Source organism: Gavialis gangeticus, unplaced genomic scaffold (genome assembly GCF_001723915.1).
Source record: "Gavialis gangeticus isolate Ggan-Ray unplaced genomic scaffold, GavGan_comp1, whole genome shotgun sequence".
Taxonomy (NCBI): Eukaryota; Metazoa; Chordata; order Crocodylia; family Gavialidae; genus Gavialis; species Gavialis gangeticus.
Window position 1 is genome coordinate 58,408,409 of NW_017729024.1, and position 22,068 is coordinate 58,430,476.

The 22,068-nt window shown below is 44.8% G+C and overlaps 1 protein-coding gene across 1 annotated transcript in view; it reads right to left on the minus strand.

The window, feature by feature from the left end:
* Nucleotides 1–21,681, minus strand: part of CHRNA6 (cholinergic receptor nicotinic alpha 6 subunit) — a 28,866-nt gene extending 7,185 nt beyond the window's left edge. Inside the window, exons 1-5 of the mRNA XM_019517136.1 lie at nt 21,254–21,681; nt 10,944–11,083; nt 6,810–6,854; nt 5,313–5,422; nt 4,169–5,156 (exon numbers count right to left, since the gene is read on the minus strand). Coding sequence (XP_019372681.1) covers nt 4,169–5,156; nt 5,313–5,422; nt 6,810–6,854; nt 10,944–11,083; nt 21,254–21,332 — 1,362 coding nt within the window. The 5' untranslated portion in view covers nt 21,333–21,681. The remainder of the gene's footprint in view (nt 1–4,168; nt 5,157–5,312; nt 5,423–6,809; nt 6,855–10,943; nt 11,084–21,253) is intronic.
* Nucleotides 21,682–22,068: the final 387 nt, after the last annotated feature.

The window sequence follows — 22,068 nt, forward strand, 5'->3', positions numbered from 1 at the left end:
GAATCCCTCCCCTCCCTTCCACTCCATGGTCAAAGGCACATCCTCACTCCACTAAGCTCCTTGCCTCCCCATCTCTCCCCTGCCTGTGCTGCTGCTGTCCCCACTGTACCAGGGGTGAAGGGAGCTCCAGAGCTACTCCAGCTGGGCAGCCCCGGGGGCTGGGCTTAGCTAGGGATAGTGACAGCGGTGGTGGCAGGCAGGCGGGTTGCCCCTCCCTGCCTGGTCCCCCCAGGTGTTCTCAGCCAGCTTGGTAGCAGACACAGGGAGGGGGAACCTGCCTGCCTGCTGCCACTGCCACTGCTTTTGCTTTGGGTTGAGCCCAATTCCTGTGTAGCTTGGCTGGAGCTGCTCTTGAGCTCCTCTCATCTCTTGGACAGTGTGGGCAGGGGCAGAAGCAGTCAGGAAGGGGGTGGCGGGGATGGGAGGGGAGGAGATGTGTCTCTGATCAGGGTGCGGAAGGGTAGGGAAATCTCACCAGTTTCAGAATTTAGAAAGTCCCTAGCTGCTCTTGCTGTGATGTGGTCTGCCCACCCTGATGAGGAGTGGGGAGGAGGCTGGGAGAGGGAGGGTGTAGCCACCCCTGCAGCTCTGGTCACGGCTTCCACACCCCCCTTTTAAAAATCCATAATTGGCTTCTCCGTCCATCTGTCTGTCTATCTGTTCAGCTGGTGAACTGCAAAAATCAGTGGTTTGCACAGCTCTGCCTATAGGTCCTATCCCTGAATCCAGGCCTGTTCAGAAACCCCGTGCATCTTAGACCCAGTTCTTTTAAAGCCACATTTTGGCCTCACATGTATCTTCTTTGCAAACATGAGGGGCCAGCTGTTCAGCTGGTGTAAAGCAATGAGGCTGCACTGAATTCCAAGGAGATGCACTGACTTACACCAGGTAAGTATCCAGCCCCTGATTTCTGAGAAGTCCAAAGTGCATGTTCAGAGCGTCATTCTGGGTGACATCTCTCTTTGGTCATCTGGAATATGTATTACTTTGGACACACAAACCTATTCGTTCAAATGCTGAGTCTCAGTTTAAAAAACTTTGCTTTTTTTAATTACCTCCACCCCCAAAATTTAATGATCTATTTTGTAAATGTTTATGTAAATAAAAAATATGTTGCCAGCCTCTCCAATTTGACAAGTCATAGGAAGAAAAAAAGACTAAACCTTTGTACAGACCTTTTTGTTCTGAAGGGAATATTCGAATTCAGTTTGTCAGTGACTGAAAATATTCTTCTCAAGGTTAACCATAGTGCTGCTTAATTCTTTTCAATCTACAAAGAAAAGGACTTCCTCAGCTTTCTTTCTCCTTTCCACTCAACATCCGTCTCCACTGGCTCTATCTGTGTAGGTAAAACTCAGCAGGGTGTGGAGGTCCAGCAAAATGCCTGAGCATTAAATAAATCCTTCAGCTTGTCAACTCAAGTAGAATACTTTATGATTAATCCCAGAGTGAATTTCATATTCTAGCCCAGGCAGTCAGAGCTGAGTGCTGGATAATGCATATCCTTTCTTAGGCTAAGTATTAATATTTTATTATTGTTTACTGATTCTGCACTACAAAGTTTCTGGGCTATGCCACTGTAGGGGGCATGTGACCTTGAGCAGAAGGAGCAGAAGGGAAACTTATACTGAGTTACCTATATTTATTATTTCTTAATAATAATTACATCCCATATACAATGTTGGCCATCTATGGATCCCACTGCATATTATAGATACTAATGAAATTAGCACTGCTCTCAGGGTAGTCAATGGGATTTGAATCTCTGTCCTGCAGTAGTAATAGTCAGATTTAGCCCTGTGTCAGACAAACAGCTAAATACTTTTGTTAGAAACCATACCAGGCTCATAAACCTTTCATTCAGGTCAGGTACCAGTAGGAGACAAAAATTTATTACTAGAGTTACTAGGACTGTTTGAAAATATTCTGTCAGACTGGTTTTTCAACAAGAATTGTTTTCCAATAAAATTATTTTTGTTGCAAAAGGGATCTGCTTTTCATGGAAAACCTAGACTTTTTGTTGAAAATAAGAACACCCCAAAATGAGAAAGTTTTCAGTTTCTGGCTGAAGATCAAAACAAATCATCTAAAAAAAATTCTGAAATACTGTTCTGAAATGGGAACTCCAGCTCCCCTTCTCTTGTATGGGAAGATTGCTCAGGTTCCCCACGGGTACTGCTATGTCTTCTACAGTGTATCAGGCTAAGGGACTCTCATGATCCCGTGTAGTGGCTTGGCAAGAGTCAGATTGTGCTGAACACAACACTAATACCTAATGAGAGAAAATCTCTGCACTGAAGAGTCAGCAGTCTAAGAAAATATGACAGACACTGTCCCCATGAGGAACTGGAGCTCAGACTAAGTGACTTGCCTAAGGTCACATGGAAAATCTATGGCAGAACTGATAAATGAAACTACATGCCCATAGCCACAGCCCAGTGCCTTTGGGCCTGTGTAGACAAAATGGGGGCCCTAAATTGAAGCGGTGCATTTTTAATAACACTGCTTCAATTTAGGGCCCTTTAAACCCCCGTGCCATGCACACACACACCTGCCTCTGTGGCGGTGGGAAGGGAGGGCAAGCTGCTGGCCGGTGGAGTGGTCCCTGGGCTGCAAGGTGTGGGGGGGAGCTGGTGCTTCCCTCTGTGGCAGTGCCACCCCCCCAGGCGGCACCCACCTGCAGGCAGCTGGCTCGTGCAGTCCCGGGGAGCAATGCAGCCACAGAGGCAAGCACTGGGCCCTCGCACAGCTCAGGCAGGCAGGCAGACTCCAGGGGGAAAAAAAAAAGATCTTGGGTGGAGCCTGCTTTCCTGGGCTGCTGCCAGGCTGCCTGAAGGGCTTCCTGCAGAGCCCCTGAGCTGCACAGAACCCGGTATTTTGCTTTGCGGCTGTAGGGCAGCAAACTAAAACTCCTTTTAGTTTGCTGCTTCCCAAGTCATCTGAGGTACAATATGCCACCAAATTTACACCAACACCATTAAAGTGGTGCAAAAGCATTTAACACGCTTTAAAGTGTCATGCACACATTCCCCTTGTTTCGTCTATACATGAACAACTAGCTAAAGCAAATACTAAATGACTGCACAGTAACAACTGCACAGTTGGGTGTATGTGTAGATGTGCCAAGTGTCTGCTAAACATATATAAACAAGTCAGACCTGCTTAGAGATATCTGGATGCTCAGACTGGTTTCTGGTGGTTCCTGTGCCAAACATGGTGAGGCCCACTAGAGGGCTACGAACCAGCTCCCAATACTTGGGCCCCTGGCACCTGTTAATTTAATACCAGGAATCATGATTTTGGGATTAGGGATCAGACCCCAATGATGTCATTGCTACTTGCCTATGCAGGGGGAGCCTGGGATCATGGTCCTAGGCTTCCTCTGCACTGGTAAGTGGCAAGTGAGGTGCCCACAACCTGGAATAAACCAGAGAAGTCCTGGGGCCAGGACAGACGATCAACTGATTGTTGGTCCCAGTCCCGGCACCACACTGAGGTCTTGCACCAGCTCTGGTTTACTGTTGCCACATGTTCAATTTAAAGTGCAATGGAAACCAGCCAGAAAAATATTACATACGATTTGTGGACTAATTTTGTGGCTGGTTTCTTGTTTTGTTGGGCCATCAATTTCTTGAACATGGCTGGGTTACTCTTTATGATGTGATTAACAGGTTAATCGTGTCTTAGGTATAATGTCTACCGGGGGGCTTAGATCAATCTTAAGCAGCATCTACCTCCACAAAGAGCACCATCTAGTTTAACAGTTACTACTAGTGCACATAACTGCTTACCATTGGACAGGTCTACAGCTGCACATTTACTGTGTAGTAACTGAAATTACTGTGCAGTATGGGTGTGCATCTACATGTGCACACCTGTATTGCACAGAAAAACATGGTGATTTATGTCCAATTAGTTACTGCACAGTAATGCACATGTAAATGCCTTACTGCACAGTAACACTGTGTTTGTGGACTAACTCTAGTCCCAAGTTAGTCCACAAACAGCGTTAATGCGCTTTAACGGTTGCACATGTAGATGCCAGCCTATTCCCACTTACAGCACAGTAAATTTAAGCCAGCATAAATGCACGTGTAGACACGCTCAGAGGGAAGAACAGGTTTAAAGCATGACCCTGTGCTGGTGAGGGGGTGACCACCTCCCTTACCTCTTTTGTTTCATTTTGATTCTTCATGTTCTCTGCAATGAATTGAACATTGCATATGACTTCCTTGATCTCAGGGGAGTACTCCACATGTTCTGTTACTCTCTTCATTGAATGATGGCTTGCTCGTCTCTTTTTACTGATAGCCAGGTCATTCACTTTGTCACAATGGCAGCATCTCTGCTCCTTGTATAATTTAGCATCACTGGATTTGCTGTGCTTCATTTTTCCATATTTACTGGGTGGTTCCTTCTTATTTTGTTTTGAACCAACCTTGGTCTGCTCTTCCAAAGGTCTCCTCATCATCAGGAGTTTGGGCAGCAGGTTAAGGAAGACAGTTTTCACCCATTTGGGCATAGTGTGTGTGGTAGGAGTCCTGTAATGGATGTTCAAAACAAACACTGTGACAACAATTGATAGGGTCACAAAAATCATGGTGAAAAGCAGGTATTCTCCAACCAGAGGAATGACCAGAGAGGTGGATGGAATTGTTTCTGTGATCACCAATAAAAACACAGTCAATGAAAGCAGCACCGAGATGCAGAGGGTCACCTTTTCGCCACAGTCAGATGGAAGGTAAAATACTAACACAGTTAGGAATGAAATGAAGAGACAGGGAATAATCAAATTAATGGTGTAAAACATTGGTAATCTACGGATATAGAAGGAGTATGTTATATCTGTATAGATCTCTTCACAACAGTTATATTTTATATCATGTTTGTAGCCAGAAGCATCAACTATTTCCCATTCACTGTTTTCCCAAAAATCATTCATATCTACTTTGGAGCCAATGATCACAAGATCAATTTTGGCTTTGTCATATGTCCAGGAGCCAAATTTCAGTGAACAGTTCTGGTGATCAAAAGGGAAAAAGGTGATATCCATAGGACAAGAACTCTTAAAAATAGCTGGTGGAGTCCAGGTGATCATGCCATCATATCGAAGGATTGCTTTGGTTTTTCCTTCCACTTGAAAATCCCCAACAGCACTAGGAATACAGAGGAGAAATTGTGAACAATACGAACATGAAAGCAAAAGAGCAGTTTCCAAGGATGATGGAAACCAGGTAACTTTCAAAAGATGGGAAAGGCAAAAGATGGAAAAGGTAACTTTCAAAAGATGGGAAAGGCAAAAAGAATCATACTTATTATACAAGACAATGTCAGGTTTCCAGATTTTATCTGCTGGTACTCGAACAAATTCAATTCCATCAAATTCCATTGGATCCCATCGCAATTTGTAGTCATTCCAAATCTAGAGGAAGAAAGAATGATCGCTGGAGTTTTCAGTTCTTTCAGCCTAGTCTTTTATTTTGCTCTTAGAGATTGGAAAGGAAAATGTGCTGTGTGTCCAGAAAATGAAGGCTCAGCGCTTACAGGCCTTTGGGATGAAAGCATCAAGCCAGAAAAGAGCCATTAACTCCAGTAATCCTAGAGCTCCATGCAAGTGGATCTAAAGCAGGGGCAGGCAATTATTTTGTGCGGAGGGCCACTTACTGAGTTTTGGCAAGCTGTCAAGGGCCATGTATCCCTCTCTGGTGCAGGGAAGCAGGAACAGCCCCATGGTTCCAGGCCAGAAGCCTCTGCTAGGCAGGGGCTTCTGGTTGGGGGGGCAGGGCTGGGTGGGCCTTGCTGCTGTGTCCTGATGCTGGCTTCCCCTGGGTCCTACTGCCCTTATCTCCTGTCATCTTTGACAGGCAGCCAGGAGCAAATAAATATTACTTTTCTAAATTTTTTAGGGGCCGTGTGGGCCAGATAGAATGGCCTGGCAGGCTGGATCTGGCCGCCAGGCCGTATTTTGCCTGCCCCAATCTAAAGAATAAATGAGGATTGCTGGAGTTAAACTAATGGCTCTCTTCTGGCTTGATGCTGTTTCCATAATCTACAACCAGGCTGACCTACATGAGTCTCCTGTAGTGATTCTTCTGTGGCACTGCAGTCACTGTTATCACAATAGTGCCTGTAAGCCCAAAGACGAGTAACAATATAGCTACATAGCAAGAGATGCCCCTTCCCTGAAGACTTTGCTGTCTATATAGAGAGGGCTAAGTGAAGATGGGGAAATGAAAATATTTATGTACTGCAGGTGTTGGTTTACATAGCAGTGGAATGCCTATGTTAATGACCAATATAAACATACAAATCTGTGTTTGCAACTGGAGCACAAACACGTATCTCCCTATAGATTCTGATAACTTGATAGTCTTTTCTCACTCAGTTAGGCATAGAACTGGACACACCAAATAATCAATTTCTGAATAAATCAGTTACTTAAATTGCTCTTATGAAACTATTCAATATGTGTGCAGAGCTGTATATTAAATTGTCCTTCAATATGCTTGGATTAAGCCCAGTGAAATGAGATTTAACAAATGAAATGCATGGTAATACACTTGGAGAAGTAAATCCCCAAAGGAAATATGAAAGAACTTTTTATGTAATTTCAGCTATTATGTTACATAATTTAGATGAGGTTTCAACTGTATGCTTGGTTAGATTACTGCTTCTCTTTATCTGTGCCCTTGAAGAGAGTGTTACAAACAGATGTTTGTTCTTCACATTCAATTCCTGTATTTTAACACACATGTGCAAAACACAGTGCTGAAGCAGGACACGTACTGATGCACAAGGCCATCACTTACGTGTCGCAGCCACAGATTTGTTTCCATAATCTGGTTGACTTCATCCTGAAAATAAATAAACAGATGCATGCTTTACCTTCCCACAAATCAGCTTCAGCATCTTCAGACAGCTACATAGTATTCCAGTACAGACAGAAACCAGGGTGGCCTGTTACTATATGGGCCTTGATCCAGGGAATAGCTATGCCTATCTTTAAGCACAAATGTGGTCCCATTGTAGCCAGTGGAACTGATCATGAATGTAAAGTTATGCCAGTGTTTAGTATGTGCATTGGTAGGAGGCTTGAAACTCTGTACCTACACAGTATAAGAACTTGCAAGAAAAATTCCTGAAAGGCCACTTATACTGATGCTATCCAAACCAATGCAACCCCCTACTGCAGAGGCACTGAATTCAGTGTCTGACAGATTAGGGTCTTATTATTATTTTATTTGTTATGCATTATTTTCATTATGGTAGTACCTGGGGGCCTAGTGATGAACCACATCTAGGCCCTGCACTAGGCCCTGCAAAAACACAGAACAGAAAGGTGGCCTCTGCCCCCAAACCCTTACAGTCTAAGTATACAAAGAGATTGCAGAACATGAGGAGCACAGGCTGTTGTTTGCTATCAATGTCCCAGTGAGACTCTTTCTTGGATGCTTAGTAAAAGGTAAGCATTTTGGGCCATGTATTTACAGGTATCTGCGTGGCTAATGATGCAGATAGGTACCTAGAAGTATTTTAGAAATGCCTGTGCTATTAGGATTTAGACATTTAACTGCTTTTGAAAATCCCACAAGGTACCAGACCAAATATAAGACTCAGGCCCCTATAATAAAGCACTATGGTACTAATATTATTGGTGATTCTGACCCTAGGGAATCCAAAAACCAGAATTAAGCACCAAACGTCCCTTTGCAGTGCATGGGGAGGGTTAGGTACCTCAGAGGGGTGGTTTGAAAATCTTGAACACCAGCTGGAGTTGCCAAGAGCTAGACTATGAGAAACACAAAGCACAGTTGGAGTCTGAAATCCCACTCCTGTCTGGAGCACCTGAGTCAACACTGCAGGCAAACACCGCCATCCATTCAGGGCCCAGCACCTGAACTCCTTTCCTGATGGTGAACACCTACAGTTTTTCTTTGAGATAGCAGCACAGCAAAAGAAATCTCATGAGGTTCAACAAGGACAAGTGCAAAGTCCCGCACTTGGGATGAAAGAATCCCATGTACCGCTACAGGCTTGGGGCCAACTGGCTAAGCAGCAGCTCCTCAAAAAAGGACCTAGGGATTACAGTGGAAAATAAGCTGGATATGAGTCAACAGTGTGCCCTTGTTGCCAAGGGCTAGGGACAGACATTACCCAAAAAATGGTCTAAGTGATCAGAAACTGGTTTAAACCGGTAAAAGAACAGACGTTCAGTGCACATAAACCAGCTTGAAAATGGCTGAAACAAGTTTGAGATAAACCTGGTTGAATGTAGTATCCAATTTAGGATTTGGGTCAAACTGGTTTATGTAATGTCTGTTCCAGACCCCTTCCTGGTTTAACTTACACCAGAGTCCCCCAGCATCCCAGACACTTTGCAGCCCTGGGTGGGACTCTCTGCTGGAGAGTCTGGCACAGAGAGCAGGCACAGCAGTGTCTGCCTGACTTTCCTGTGCCCCGCCCCCTTACCACCCCTTACTCAAGCAGGGATTCCCCCCCCTTCCCTCCCCCATAGCACAGACCATAGCCAGCATGTGGTATGCTAGCTAATGCTAGGAGGTGTCAGTGAAAGGCAGACAGAATAAAGTCAGACAGGACAGTATCTGCTTAGGGCTTTCTGGAGCTAATCAACAGGTAGCTGGTAACATCCCTCCATTCCTTCCTTGGAAAAAGTTGTTTAAGAAGAGCTTGACCTAATGAGAGAGTCTTTTGTTTTCTTGATGGGGTGTTAAACACTGTTACCAACTCTCTGCTGATTCCCTGGCTGGTCAGGAGCAGCAAGGTGTGGGGAGAAACCCTCCTTAATCAGAGCATCCTGCTGGGGCCTGGCCAGGCCCCCCAGCTCAGCTCTGTGAAAGGGAAGGAAGGGCTTCTTTAGCGGTCCCCTGGCTTCCAACCTGAGCCGCTGCAGGCATGTGCCCGCATTTCTTCAGCCCAGAGGGAATGTCTGTACTGTTGCAAACCAGTTCAGCCTAGCCATGTTAGACTAATCTGCAAAGATTGAATCAGTTCAAGCTCAGGCTTTTTGAATGTCTGTCCCTAGCTAAGAAGTCTAACAGCATACTGGGCTGCATTAATATAAGCATTGCCAGTAGATCAAGGGAAGTAATTATTCCCCTCTATTCTGCACTGGTAAGGCCAAACTTGGAGTACTGTGTCCAGTTTTGGGCCCACCACTATTGAAAGGATGTGGAGAAGTTGGAGAGAGTCCAGTTCAGGGCAACAAAAATGGTTAGAGGGCTGGGGCACATGACGTATGAGGAGTGACTGAGGGAACTGGGCTTATTTATTCTGTAGAAGAGAAAACTTCTTTTTCTCTCATATACTTCATTTCCCCCTTTACACATCATTAATGTGGTGGAGCCACATAACTGCTTTATTGTTGATGCTTGCCAGGTCCTCATCCTGCGTGTGTGGGTATGCTGCATATATGAGGAGGTGGTCAGCAGTCTGTGGTGCATCACCACACTCACATATTGGACTGTCCTTTAAGCCAATCTTATAAAGTGTAGCATTAAAACATCCAGTTCCAGAGCAAATCCTGTTTAGTTTAATCCATAAATTGTGGGGAAGTTTGTACCTGTTTAGAGATGGTGTTTGGTTGCTTATGAAGCACTTGAGCCAAGAATCAGTCTCATCCCACTCTTTGTGGTGTCGTTCAAGTGCCCATAGGGCACTGTTCCCATCTCCACACTATTGCTATAGTACCCGCACCTCCTGTCTAAACGAGTTTCTTAACCTTAGATGCTTATGTACTGGTTACTCCAAGACTTCAGGAAGCAGGTGTTCTTGGTTTTGTTGGGCATGCTGAGCAAGGCCAAGCATTGCCTTCTGGCTTCTTAGTTGGAGAGGTGGTGTCCCTGATAGTATCAACAGCATGTCAGCAGGAATATATGTTCAACCTACCTATCAAGAGAAGACTGAGGAGGGATTTAATAACAGCTGTCAACTACCTGAATGGTGGTTACAAAGAGGATGGAGGTAGGCTGCTCTTAGTGGTGGCAGATGACAGAACAAGGAGCAATGGTTTTGAGTTGCAGCAAGGGACGTTTAGGTTGCATATTAGGAATAACTTTCTCACTAGGAAGGTGGTGAAGCATTGGAACAGGGTCCCCAGAGAGGTAATGTAATGTCCATCCTTGGAGGTTTTTAAGGCCTTGCTCAACAAAGCGCTGGCTGGGGTGATCTAGTTGGGGATGATCCTGCTTTGAGCAGGCGGTTGGACTAGACCTCCTGAGGTCCCTCCCAACCCTAATTTTCTATGATTCACTGCTTTCCTTTTAAAAAGCTGGGGGTGGTGGTAACAGCAGCTACCTTCTATACAATACCAGAAGGAGAAACCCCTAGGTTTTTTAGTTCCTTCCTCAGCCTGTGAGGACTTAAACTCATATCTTCCACTTCCCAGAGAAGCACCTCAGGCAATAGGCTAGCCTGGGCTTGGGGAGTGGGTGCCCTCTCCTAAGCAGCTAAGCTAAGAAGCTGTTCCATTGTACAGAAGGAATGCAAAATTTGTGGGGCCAGGGAAAGAGAGCTCAAGGAGCATGATACTGTAGTGCAATAGTTAGGGCACTCATATGCATGAGAGAATAGTGGTAACTGTTATGTTTGTCCAAGGAATTCATAAATAAATAACACCAACTACAAATGTGAGGAAGAGTGCTGACAGACTGTCAGGCACAGAGTATATTGTAAACATAAAGTAAAACTATACATACATTTGCATTAGCAGATTCAACAGAATTGACTTTAGATTCATATGTGCAAATTCAACACATTCACATATCTCACAGTAATAGCCCTAGTATTTGCATGTATAACCACTATAATTACATTTGCACCTGTAGCAACTGTGTGGGCAAATCACATGCATGCAAGTGAGCTGGTGCTTTTTCCCTAAAAATCTGCATCTACACATATTACCAGGGTTGGGTAATTAATCTTACCACATTTGCAAGCTGTGTAATTGCCACTTCAAAATGCACCGTTACAGGATCAGACACATTTTCCACTGGCCTGATGAAATGATTGTAATGGAAAAAGAGTTTATGGAATAATCGTTCTTCTGATTCACACAATGAGCAACCTGAATGGACAAAAAAGAACAAGGAGTTAAAGAGGAAAGAAAAATGTTGGATGGTGTCCTTAGATCTCTTGAGCATATTTTAACAAGCTGCTTGCTTTCTTTGTAGTGGCAGGATGTAAATAGTGCCCTCATCTTCCTTTTTTACTTATAGCAATGCTTTTGGTGTTATGTTATGCCTGGTAGTTATGCTTGAGGGTTATTCCTGGAGTTCTGAAGAATAAGTTAGACAAACACTTGTTTAGGTAGAGATGTTCTGCCTTGAGCAGAGGTTGGACTAGGTGATGTCCTGTCATCCCTTCCAGCCCCACTTTTCTATGATTCTATATCAGGCCTGATTTTCAGTAGATCCCCAGCTTGGTCTCCACTAGTGAATGCACACTTATGGGGAACTATGACTGCTGTGAACACAATTTTTTAAGAGAAGAAGGCTTATTAATGTAATGGGCAAATGATCCAGTGGGTAGACACGAAGTCTAGACAAATCCTGAATAGAAATAATTGCACATTTTTAGCAGAGAAGGGATTTAAACTATTGGAACAACTTATCTAGTTAGATTAGGCATCATTTGACTTTTTAATCGAAATTGGGTATTTTTCTAAAATACATGCAATAACTCAGGTAGAAGTTGTGTGCTTGTTGTGTGAAATACTGAATGAAATTCTGTGGCTTCTCTTTGCAGCAAGTTAGATTCAATAACGATAATGATATCTTCTGGCACCAAAATCTATGCCTTTATTGATGCTTGGAACTATTATTCTTTTTTTTAAACTTCAGTTTGTCAAGCAAGGTAATTTCTCTTCTGCAGAAAACTCTGACATCTTGAATTTTTTCATGCTGAATCAGAAAGAAAACCCCAAATTACAAAATTTCCCATAGATTGAAAATCCCATCCCCATAAAATGGTTTAGGGTTATCTAACATTTGGTTTCAATAATAGTGTCATAGAGAAGTAGGGATGGAAGGTGTTGACACTGGATTTTAGGAACCCAGCCCTTATTCCTTTGTTTTGGGAGGGCACAACCCTCAGACTGACCACAACACCTGCCAGTTGATAATAGGTGAATTTATTGATACAGAGCCATAACAAAAAAGCAACAATACAAACAATCCTATATCTCCCAATTCTAGGGCTGTCATCAGAGTCAAGGTACATCTGGTCAGGATGCAGGCTCCACTCTGAGGCTCTCTCTTAGGTCTTAGCAGTTTAGAGGTGGGATGCCAAGGCCCACAGCCCCCCTCCAGTGGGATGCATGAGACAGGCTGCTGGTATACCCTTGGTCTATGGTGGCCTCAGAGACCCTTCCCAGGGGACAGGGATGGGGGTGGGAACCCCTCTTAAGGAAGAGAAGGAGGGACAGGGAAGGACGGGACAAAGGGAGGGACCCTTTGTTATTCTCAAGTCTCTGCTTTTGTATTCTCCTTCCCCCTTGATGACTCCTGATGACCCTTCATCCATGGAGATCTTGGGTTGGTTGTCTCTCTGCAATCACATGTCCACGTACCCTTCTGGGCCTTCTCCTAATTTAGTCTGTTCCCCCAAAACGGGGATTCAGCCCCCCTGCTGCTCTGGGGCCTTGTTGCTGGTGTCACATATCTTGTGTTATGGGACAGTGTGGTACATACTTCTTTGGTTCCCAGGCTATGTGTCCTTGTTGTGTTAGACAGCCTGTCTGCCTTGAAGGCTGTGATCTGGTGTTATGGCATGCCCCCCTCAGTTCTCAGGCTGTGTCCATCCATTGGCCCTGCTGAGCTAGACAGCCTGTCTGCTTTCAGGGCCATATGGAACTCTGTGTGTGAAGCCCACGCTCTTACTAATCAGTTAACCCCTGCTGCCCATTTTGAGCCCTTATAATGCATATATCTATACCTATAAGCCAATTCCAAAAAAACAGGCCTTTAAATACTGTTCCTAAGCCAACAGAAGGGATCTCCAGAGATCATCTAGTCCAGCCCCCCCACCTGAGACAGGATCATCTCTATCCAAACTATGTTATACAAATCCATTTTCTAATATATTACCAAAACTACACAGTCAACCCCGACACAACCACAAAACATAATACCCTAATCTGCCACAAGTAAAGCAGGGGAACCAGGGAGGCCAAAGTCCTGCTGCTGCAAAGGTTGTTAAAATACCCTTGAGAGATCCAAGGAAGAGGGCCATGCCCCAGAACTACAGAGGAAGGCAAAAAACCCCATAGTCTGCACCAATCTGTTTGTGGGGTAAAATTCCTTCCTGACTCCAGATACGTTCATTGTTTTGACCCTGAGCAAAGGGACAAGACCAAATGATGAACATATATGGTCTAAAATATTAAATATACTGTGCTTCCCCTTCATGCAATATTAAAATGAATCAAGATGATAAAGTTGAAATGTTTTGACATTATCAAACATTCCAGCATAATGGGAACAGAATGAAAAGGTCTAAACAAATCTTCTTGATTTGGTAATAAAATTTTGAAAACCAACTGATACCCCAGAAATGTTTGAATTTGAATGAAACTGCCTTTTAAGATGCAAAATTCATACATCAAAAATTCTTTGTCCAGCCTTCCTCCTCCATTGTTTCCTCCATCTCCCATACACTGCTAATATACAGTTAAAGTCGCTAGTGCTACTTTATGTATATAATACATATTTCTGTATAAAGCTACTTAGAGCTTTCACAAACACTTGCAGAGAGAAGCAAAAATAATTTCAGTCGATTTCCCAGCTGTCCACAGGCATCTCAACAGCAGCAGCCAGAATTGCCAAGATTTTATCAATTGTTCACTCGGCTGCAGCTTGGAAAAGCTCTGAGTTGCAGCAGAGGCACTAGAGGCATGGGTTAGGAAAGCAGTTCTGAATCAGTTATGCTCAATTCACATTCTCAGAATGATCTTGGCAAGTCTTAGGGCTACAAACCATTTTATTTTTCTTTTAAAGTGAAAGTTTAGATCCTGCAGGTATTCAGGCACTTGCATGGGAAAGTATCCTGCTTGGGTGAATGGATATTTCAAGTGATTACTCTAACACTCCAATATGGCATGTTTCATAACAAAAAGTTTTAGGATTTGCTCTTCACATTGAGCAAATCCAAACTGACAAGGCTATATTTTGTAGCCAGAGACGTAAACTGTCTAAACAAAGACAAATTTTACCCATGTAGGTATACTAAAGCAACTGGTTGGGGGGCGTGCCACTGTTCAGATCCTAACATATTTATTTCAGTGATGTACCTGCTATACACCTCCCAGATAGCAGAGATTTTTAGGGACAGAAGGGATATTCATGATCCTTTAGTCTAACCCTTGGTACAGCTCAGACTACAATTTCACCTTGAGTTTCTGCCATCCCGCCCAATGGGCTGTGACTGAGCAGTTTTAGAAAGATGCTCAACCTTGATTTAAAGCAGTGGTCTCCAAAGTGGGGTGCGTGCACCCCAGGGGGTGCGCAAGATGATCCATTGGGGTGTGGGAAGAAAATGTTAGAACTTCTATTTACATTTATATTTATATAAATATACATATATTGGGGGTGCGTGCTCAAAATTTTTTTACCGATAGGGGTGCATGATCAAAAAAGTTTGGAGACCACTGATTTAAAGAAGTAACATCATGTCATGGGCCCATGGTTTCATACAATTTTTAAAATAATGTTTCTCTCTCAAAAGTGAAAAGGAAGTGGCCTGGAGTTTTGCAGACAGTGTAAGTATTTAAAATATTGGCAATTAGGAATTTTTTTTGGGGGGGGGGTAGAAGAAATTAGCATTCTTAATATTTTGTTGCATGTCCTTGATGTTTGCCTGTTCTTTATTGTGGCCATGACAAAATAAATGCACATAGCTCTCCTTTTCATCACCCATCCCACTGTATCAGGGAGCTAAGCTCTCTGTGTACTGTCTGTGGGGCAGAGAAAGTCTGCACAAAGACTCTTGGGCTAAGCCCATGTTTCCCAACACTCTGACATTTGCTGCAGATGAAGAGGAAAAACCCACACTCACCAGGCAAGGAGTCTGAGATTTAAAGAGGAGCAGAGAGTGGAATGGGCCCAAGAACATGACAATTTGCTTGAAATATTCCAGACAAATATACCTAATGGGTTTTCAATGGCTGATGCCCTGCATCTGTAAACTGAAGTAATTTTTTGACCCAGGCAAGCATTTGGGGTTTTCTCAGTGCTCATGTTTTCATTCATTTTTTAAAATTTGGTTCAGTTATAAAACAAGGTAACATCTTCTCCTTTGAGTTATGCCACAGCAAGAAGCTGTTGATACAGAGGAACTCCAGGGTAGTGTTTCACAAATATAGACAACTGGTAATTATTAAGGGCCTTGTTCTATATTAATTTTAGGCAGCTCAGGGACCTCTTAACCCCTGGATTGTCTATACAGTAACATGTGTAAACTAGTTTTAAGCACCCTTCAGGAGTCTTTAAGTTATGCTACTCCAGGGCAGATTCATTTCTGATCTGTGTGACCCAGCTCATCTTCCCTGAATATGTGGCCACTTCCCAGAGATAAGCCACCTATATTTTTAGTCCTCCAGCATCTCAGGATGCCGTGTCCCCTCCCCCCACCCTCCTGTTCTGTATGGACAAACTTTCAAACCTCTGAACTCTACTGCCCAGGGGGTGCTACTGGCACCAAGCCAAGTTCCCCTTCTGTCTCTAGGGATGTGACTTGCCAGGCAGTTTGCAGGAGCACAGAGTGGTCCAGGAGGGAGAACTAAGGGGGAAGAGGGGGGAGCTAGGTAGGGGGCCAGACTGGGGTCTCCATGAGCTGGTACTTCCACCCGGGACCAAGGTAGTGTCTCTATGAGCTGGGACTACCCAATCCCAATCCCAATTTACTACAACATATTCCTTTAATTTACTTACTCTTTATTTCTTTTTACATTTTTTTTTTTACATCTTTTTATTTTATCCTTCAATGGCTGACCTCCTTCATTTCACTACTCAGCCCTTAGCTGCCATTCCCATCTATTGCCTCTCCACTTCCCATTTCACTACCCAGTCCCCATCATTAAACTCTCCCCTTCCAGCCTCACACTCCCACCCCCATCAACCCATCTCTTCAACCCACCCCCACCTAGAGCAGGGATAAAAACCTATCCTGGCTCACCAGCTGTTTAACTGCAACTCACAGCTGTAGCTCCTAGTCAGGCCATGTGCCTGCCAACTCTTTGGTGGCAAGTCACAGCTGTGCAGATCAGGGACAGTCAGAGAAGGTTTTTAGCCTGAATTGTGTGACTGCTCGAAACTAGAGCTAACATTAACACTGATCAACATTTGAGAAGCTTAAAGTGTAACGTGTAATAAAGCCCTTAAGGGGAGATTTAAAAAATGCTTAAGGATCAGATCCTGGTTGCTGAACTAGGTGGCCTAACAGGACTTAGCAGAATACAAGCACTTAACTCAGTATAGGCCACTGAGAATATTTGCACCCCAGTTTACACAAAACCTTTTATGTAGCTAAGTTTTGGCTTGAAATGATCTATGTGTGTCTAAGCTCAGGCTTCTGCACCTCTGACCCAGTCAGAGCAGATGGGCACCTAACTTCTATTGTGATCCAGAGTGGAAGGGGAAAAGCTCCTTAACTCTTCCTAAGTTCACTACTGTAATGAGCCAAGGCAGATCTGATGTCAGGCCCCAACTAAAAGTAATTAGGCAGTCAGACTGAGGTCTCAAACCCAGGGCCTCAGCCCAACTAGTATAGTAATTGATCCTGGTCTGTCACCTCCATGACTAGGTATGCACACTAGACAGGTGGTTGGAGGCTTAGCCACCTGCCCACTCCCTGCCACTGGCATGGCTGGCCAGGGTCAGCTGACCCTTTCCCCCCTTCCCATATAAACCTTTGACCCAGAAGAAGTGTTTAGGCAATAGGGCTTAACCTGTACCTAAGCTGTTTTGGTGTTTCTCATGGCTTGTGCCTCTACTGGCTCTTCCTGATCCCTTGGCTACCCCTCAGACTCCATGCTTTTCCCAACCCTCTGGGTCTGCGACTTGGCTTCTTGAATGGACCCCCTGGCTCCCAGATCCCCAACACTCATGTCCTTCTGTTCCTGGTTGTTCCCTCAGGGACTGAGTGACTCCCAGAGCTGGCCACCCCATGACCTGGTGCGATAAATTGCCTGGACTGCATTCAGTGAAGGGGGAATGGCATGGAGCCTCTTTGCTTGCCAGGGCCCCTGGACCTGCCTGCCTCAATGACTGCCGCTTGGGGAGAACTGCAGGCCAGATTAGATCAGCTGGCCTCTGCCTATCATGTACTGGAGGCCTGGGTGCAGCAGTGGCTGACAGAGAACCGGTCCCTTCAATCACAGGCTGCATACCAGCAGGAGGTCAGCCAGCACTGCTTTGACAAGATCTGCCAACTCTGTAGTGAGCTGCTGTGCTACTGACTCATTCCAGGGAACCTTGCACATCCTTCCCCCTACCCGAGAGATACAGTGGCAACCGGCAGTGCTTCAGGGGGTTCCTCATGCAATTCTGCCTCCACTTCTTAGCTCAAGCTGGAGCCTACTTGGGACCCAGTGAAGGTGAGCTTGGTTACCATCCTCCTAATGGGAGATGCCCTGAACTGGGCTGCACTGCTGCTAGAGCACAATAGTTCTGTTCTACAGGACTGGGAAGCATTTCTCAGGCAGTTTTCTATCTCATTAGATGACCCCCACACTGAGCCTAGATGGCAGAGACTGTTGGATGAAATCTGCTCCAGGGAAAGGGCTCTCCTGCCATGTATGGCTCCCTTTTCTGCTGTCACACAGTGGACATTCAATGGGGGCTGCAGCAGGAGATAAAGGACGAGCTTGCTCAAATGGAACTTCCCCCAGGGTTTCATGCATTTCTAGACTTGGTAATCAGGATTGACACCCATCTCTAGAAGTAGAAGGGGGAGAAGAAGGCCTCCATGACTTTCTCTGGGCCCTTTCCTACTGCAAGTACCCTTGAGCCAAGCCAGTTGGTTGACAGCCACTCCTTATGCCTGAAGAACAAGAGTGACACCAGCAGCTGGAGCTGTGCCTTTATTGTGGGGCCCTGGGGCTCACCAGTTGTCCTAAGAGATGGAATCAGAGGAATGAGCCACCTCAAGCTCCTCTCACTAATGCAACATACAAAGCCCTCAGCTGCTGTTATCCATCCACATCCCAGATCCTGGGGCAGCTGAGGCAAAAGGCCAAGCCTGAGACTACTGAAACCATAGGTGGCTCCTCTCTGACATCTGGACCCATGGAATGGGAAACTACCACTCTAGAAAATGAACTTCTTTAGGTACTGGGAGATGCTGTGCTTTGGGATGACCCACGCCCTGTACTACCTCTTCATCTTGGGGCTCCCCTTGCTCACCTACCATGACCACATGGTCAGGTGGAAAGCCTAGATCTGCCAAAAATCCAGCCCCTTGTCACCAGTACTGCTGGAAGCCTGGGGTGGCAGCACACCCCGGGATTCAAGCTGGGGTCCCAACTATGCTTGCCTCCAATGGATGCTGCTTCCAGAAGCCAAACTCAGTCTTTCCCAGAAATATAAAACATTCATTAATGTATTTGAGAAGATAAATAGGAAATTCTCCCCCAACACCAAGACTATGACTGCCCAGTTGGCCTGTAATTGGGACCAAAGATCTCATCAGGGTGTAATTATGTCATGTCAGAACCTGAACTTTCCACCCTCCATAACCTGGCCTGGGGATTCATATAAAGATCCACCTTACTTTTTGGAGCCCCTGTCCTCTTTGTCAAGAAGAAGGATGAAAGTCTCTGCCTCTGTGTTGATTACTGGCCCTAAACCAGGTTACCATTCATAACTAGTAACTCCTGCCTCTCATCCCAGAGTTGTTTGACAGTCTCAAAACTGCCTGCATATTTATTAAACTTGACCTCCAAGGAGCTTACAACCTGGTGCAGATCAGAGCTGGGGATGAACATAAAACTATATGCTGGGCATAGTTCAGGCACTTTGAATGTTTAGTTATGTCCTTTGGGATCACCAATGCCCCAAAATCATTCTATCACTTTATTAATGATGTGCTGCAGGACATCCTAAATCAATTAGCTAGATTTACTGGTTCCCCAACAGTCAGATTCTGCATACTCCTTCTGTTTCTGGTTGCTCCCCCAGACCCTGACTGACTTTCAGACCTGGCTGCCCATGACCTGGTGTGATGTGGGGGCCTTTATAAGCTCAGACCAAACAGCAGCAGGCTGTCTGGACAACAGACTTGCGTGCTGTGCCACTGGCCTGCTTGGAACTAAACCTGACTCCATGTGTGACCTCTAGCTCTAGACCCTCCCGCCTGTTTCTGTCTTGGACCTCCCAGTCTGAATCAACTGCTTGCCCTGGTCACAACCTCATCTTGATTCTTGACTTGATATTCTGGATTGGACCGATACCTGATTTTGACCTTGGCTTCCGGTCCAATAACCCTCTGACTTAGCATGATCCTATGGCCCAGTCAGCCTTACAATGATCTGGTGAGTGTGGCCAGTGCCTATTGGTTACAGCACCCATCCAAGAAGTGAGAAACCTGGGGTCTATATTCTCACCACCACAACCACCAACCTAAGCGGGTTGAAATTCACGTAATTTACCATCTAACAGAGGACTCCAATGATCAGACTATATAGAACAGGATATATAAAAGCATATGAAATCGGGCCATTGGGAGAAAGGAATGCAAGACAGTAACAGAGAGAGAGACCAGGGGGAGACCCAAGGGCTGGTCTGTGCTCCCAGGATTACTTTTTTTTTCTTATCTAGTGCAAAAATTCATACCTAGTCCTTGACACAGGGATCTCTTCCAAATGAATCATAGGCCATCATAAACTACAGAGTTAGGATCTCATTTGTTCTCTCTCTCTAAGCCCATGATTTTTTAATTTTTGGCTGCACAGTGGCCCAAGAAGAGGAACAGGAGGCTTCCCCCAACTATGTTACAGCCTGATGGCTTGGGTAGCCTTTTAGAAAATGGGTGGTGTGGGTTTAAATCCTCTTCAGGCTGAGGAGGGCCTGAAACCCAGGTCCTCCACTTTTTGCATGAGTCTCTAACCAGTAACATGCAGGGCAAAAAGTGGGCAGCAGCAGGTAGACACCTGCTTTCAGAAGAGGATTTGGTTCACTGGATCCCAGTGGATGGAGGCATCTTAGCAGCCAGCAGTTAGGTACAGAGGGGATGTGGGAGTTCAGACACCTTCCTGTACTTAATGATTGCTTTTGGCTGGTTCTAAGCAGCTTCCCACTTGGCTTCTGATCCTTAGGATTGTCCTCTGGTGGAACCAGTTCTCCTCATCAGCTATATGGGAAGTGTGTTCCTTTGAATCACCAACCCAGGGCAGGGTGCCTCACTTCTAGCTGTTGGAACCCTGAATGGAGATGCCTATGGGCTTATCTATTGCATAGCCACAGCAGTAGTTCTTGGGGAGAAGAATACTGAGCATGCCCCATCCATGTCCCACCTACCTGAGTCAACTGGCATGCTCCAGATCTGGACACTTACCCATGAAGCTGCTCTGGACTTGTCCCCAGTGCCCACACTTGAGCCCTTGGTCTCTGCTGGATCTGAGAGTAGGTGCTGGAGAAGAGTTCAAAGCAGGTTCATGGGCAAGCTTCTGGGTCTGGTACACATCAGTGAACTTAGGGGTGAAATGTATTCAGTCCCCACGAGACCCACTACTGATGTGGTAGAGAGAAACCCCCAAGGGAAATCAGGAATTTTTGCGTGTAATGTAGTAGCATAAGTCCCTTTGAAACTCCATGACACTTGTGCTGCAACACTGCTTAAATGCTTTTTAAACACAGTATGACATAACTGAAGCAAAAAAAAAAAATCAGTGAGCAATATCCTACTTTAAAAAATTTTAGTGCAAAACCTGCACCGACCACTACATCCTTGACCCTTCTGTTTTCAACACTGGTGTGATACTAACTATAGCTCTTATTTTTCACCAGGCGCTAGAGGCATTTCCTTGCTCCATCATCAGATCAATGTGAAGAATAGCATAGTTTTAGCTTTCCTTATATTCAGTTCAGTAACAATAACATGCTTATTGTATCAAGGCTTTTACACATGAAGGCTATTTTTAATTAAAAAAGAATAGTTAAAAACTTTGAGTCAAGTTGTATCCAAGAAATTAGAGGCAAGAAGTGGTTAAACAATCTCTTAGACAGGATAAAAGGAAACCTACCTTTAATCAATAACGGGAAGATGTACGCCCACAGATAGAGACCAGAATAAAGAAATCCCAGACACTTCTTAGAAAACATTGTCAAAATAGAACTAAAGTGCCCGTTTGAAAAGAGGGATTTGGAAAAGCAAAGGAACAGAAGGTAAGAAGATGCATCAGACAACCAGATCAAGAATGGGTTCAGTGAGGCAAAGCAATATCCACAGCTAGATGGCTCTTAACAAAGGTTCACTGTTGCTCCCACAGTCACGGGAAACTGATTGCTCACGCTGTGCACACAGAAGAGAATCAAATGAAAAGTGTCAGGTGACTTAGCACATTTCCAGCTGCCCTGCATGCTTTCCAGGTGATGTGTGTGTGTGCATGAAATAGAGACAGCAAGACAGAGCAATCGAGAGAAAGTGAGTGAGAGAGGATTGTCAGAACAGCAGGGCAGCTTTGCCTGTCAGAGAGGGTGGATAACCATCAGCAGTTAGGAGCCCAGCCCAGCCCAGCCCCTGACTGTACAAGGTTTGCCCACAAAGGAACATCTCACTTTGTTCTGGGGTGTGGTTTGTAAGTCTAGCAAAACATGCAAAGGAAATAACTCCACTTCTGTAGTGAAGGAACATTTCTGCAGAAGGCAAAATGCGTGTTATCAAGATTAGAAACCTCAACAGTAAAATACACACACCTCACTGCGGGCTGTAAGTGTTTGTCAGCTTTTAGTGATGTGACATATGATATGATATGATACAAAATTGGTGACTAAAGCTGGGCAGAAATTTTCCTTCAAAATTTTTTCCAACTGAAGATAGAGTTTCCACACAATAGAT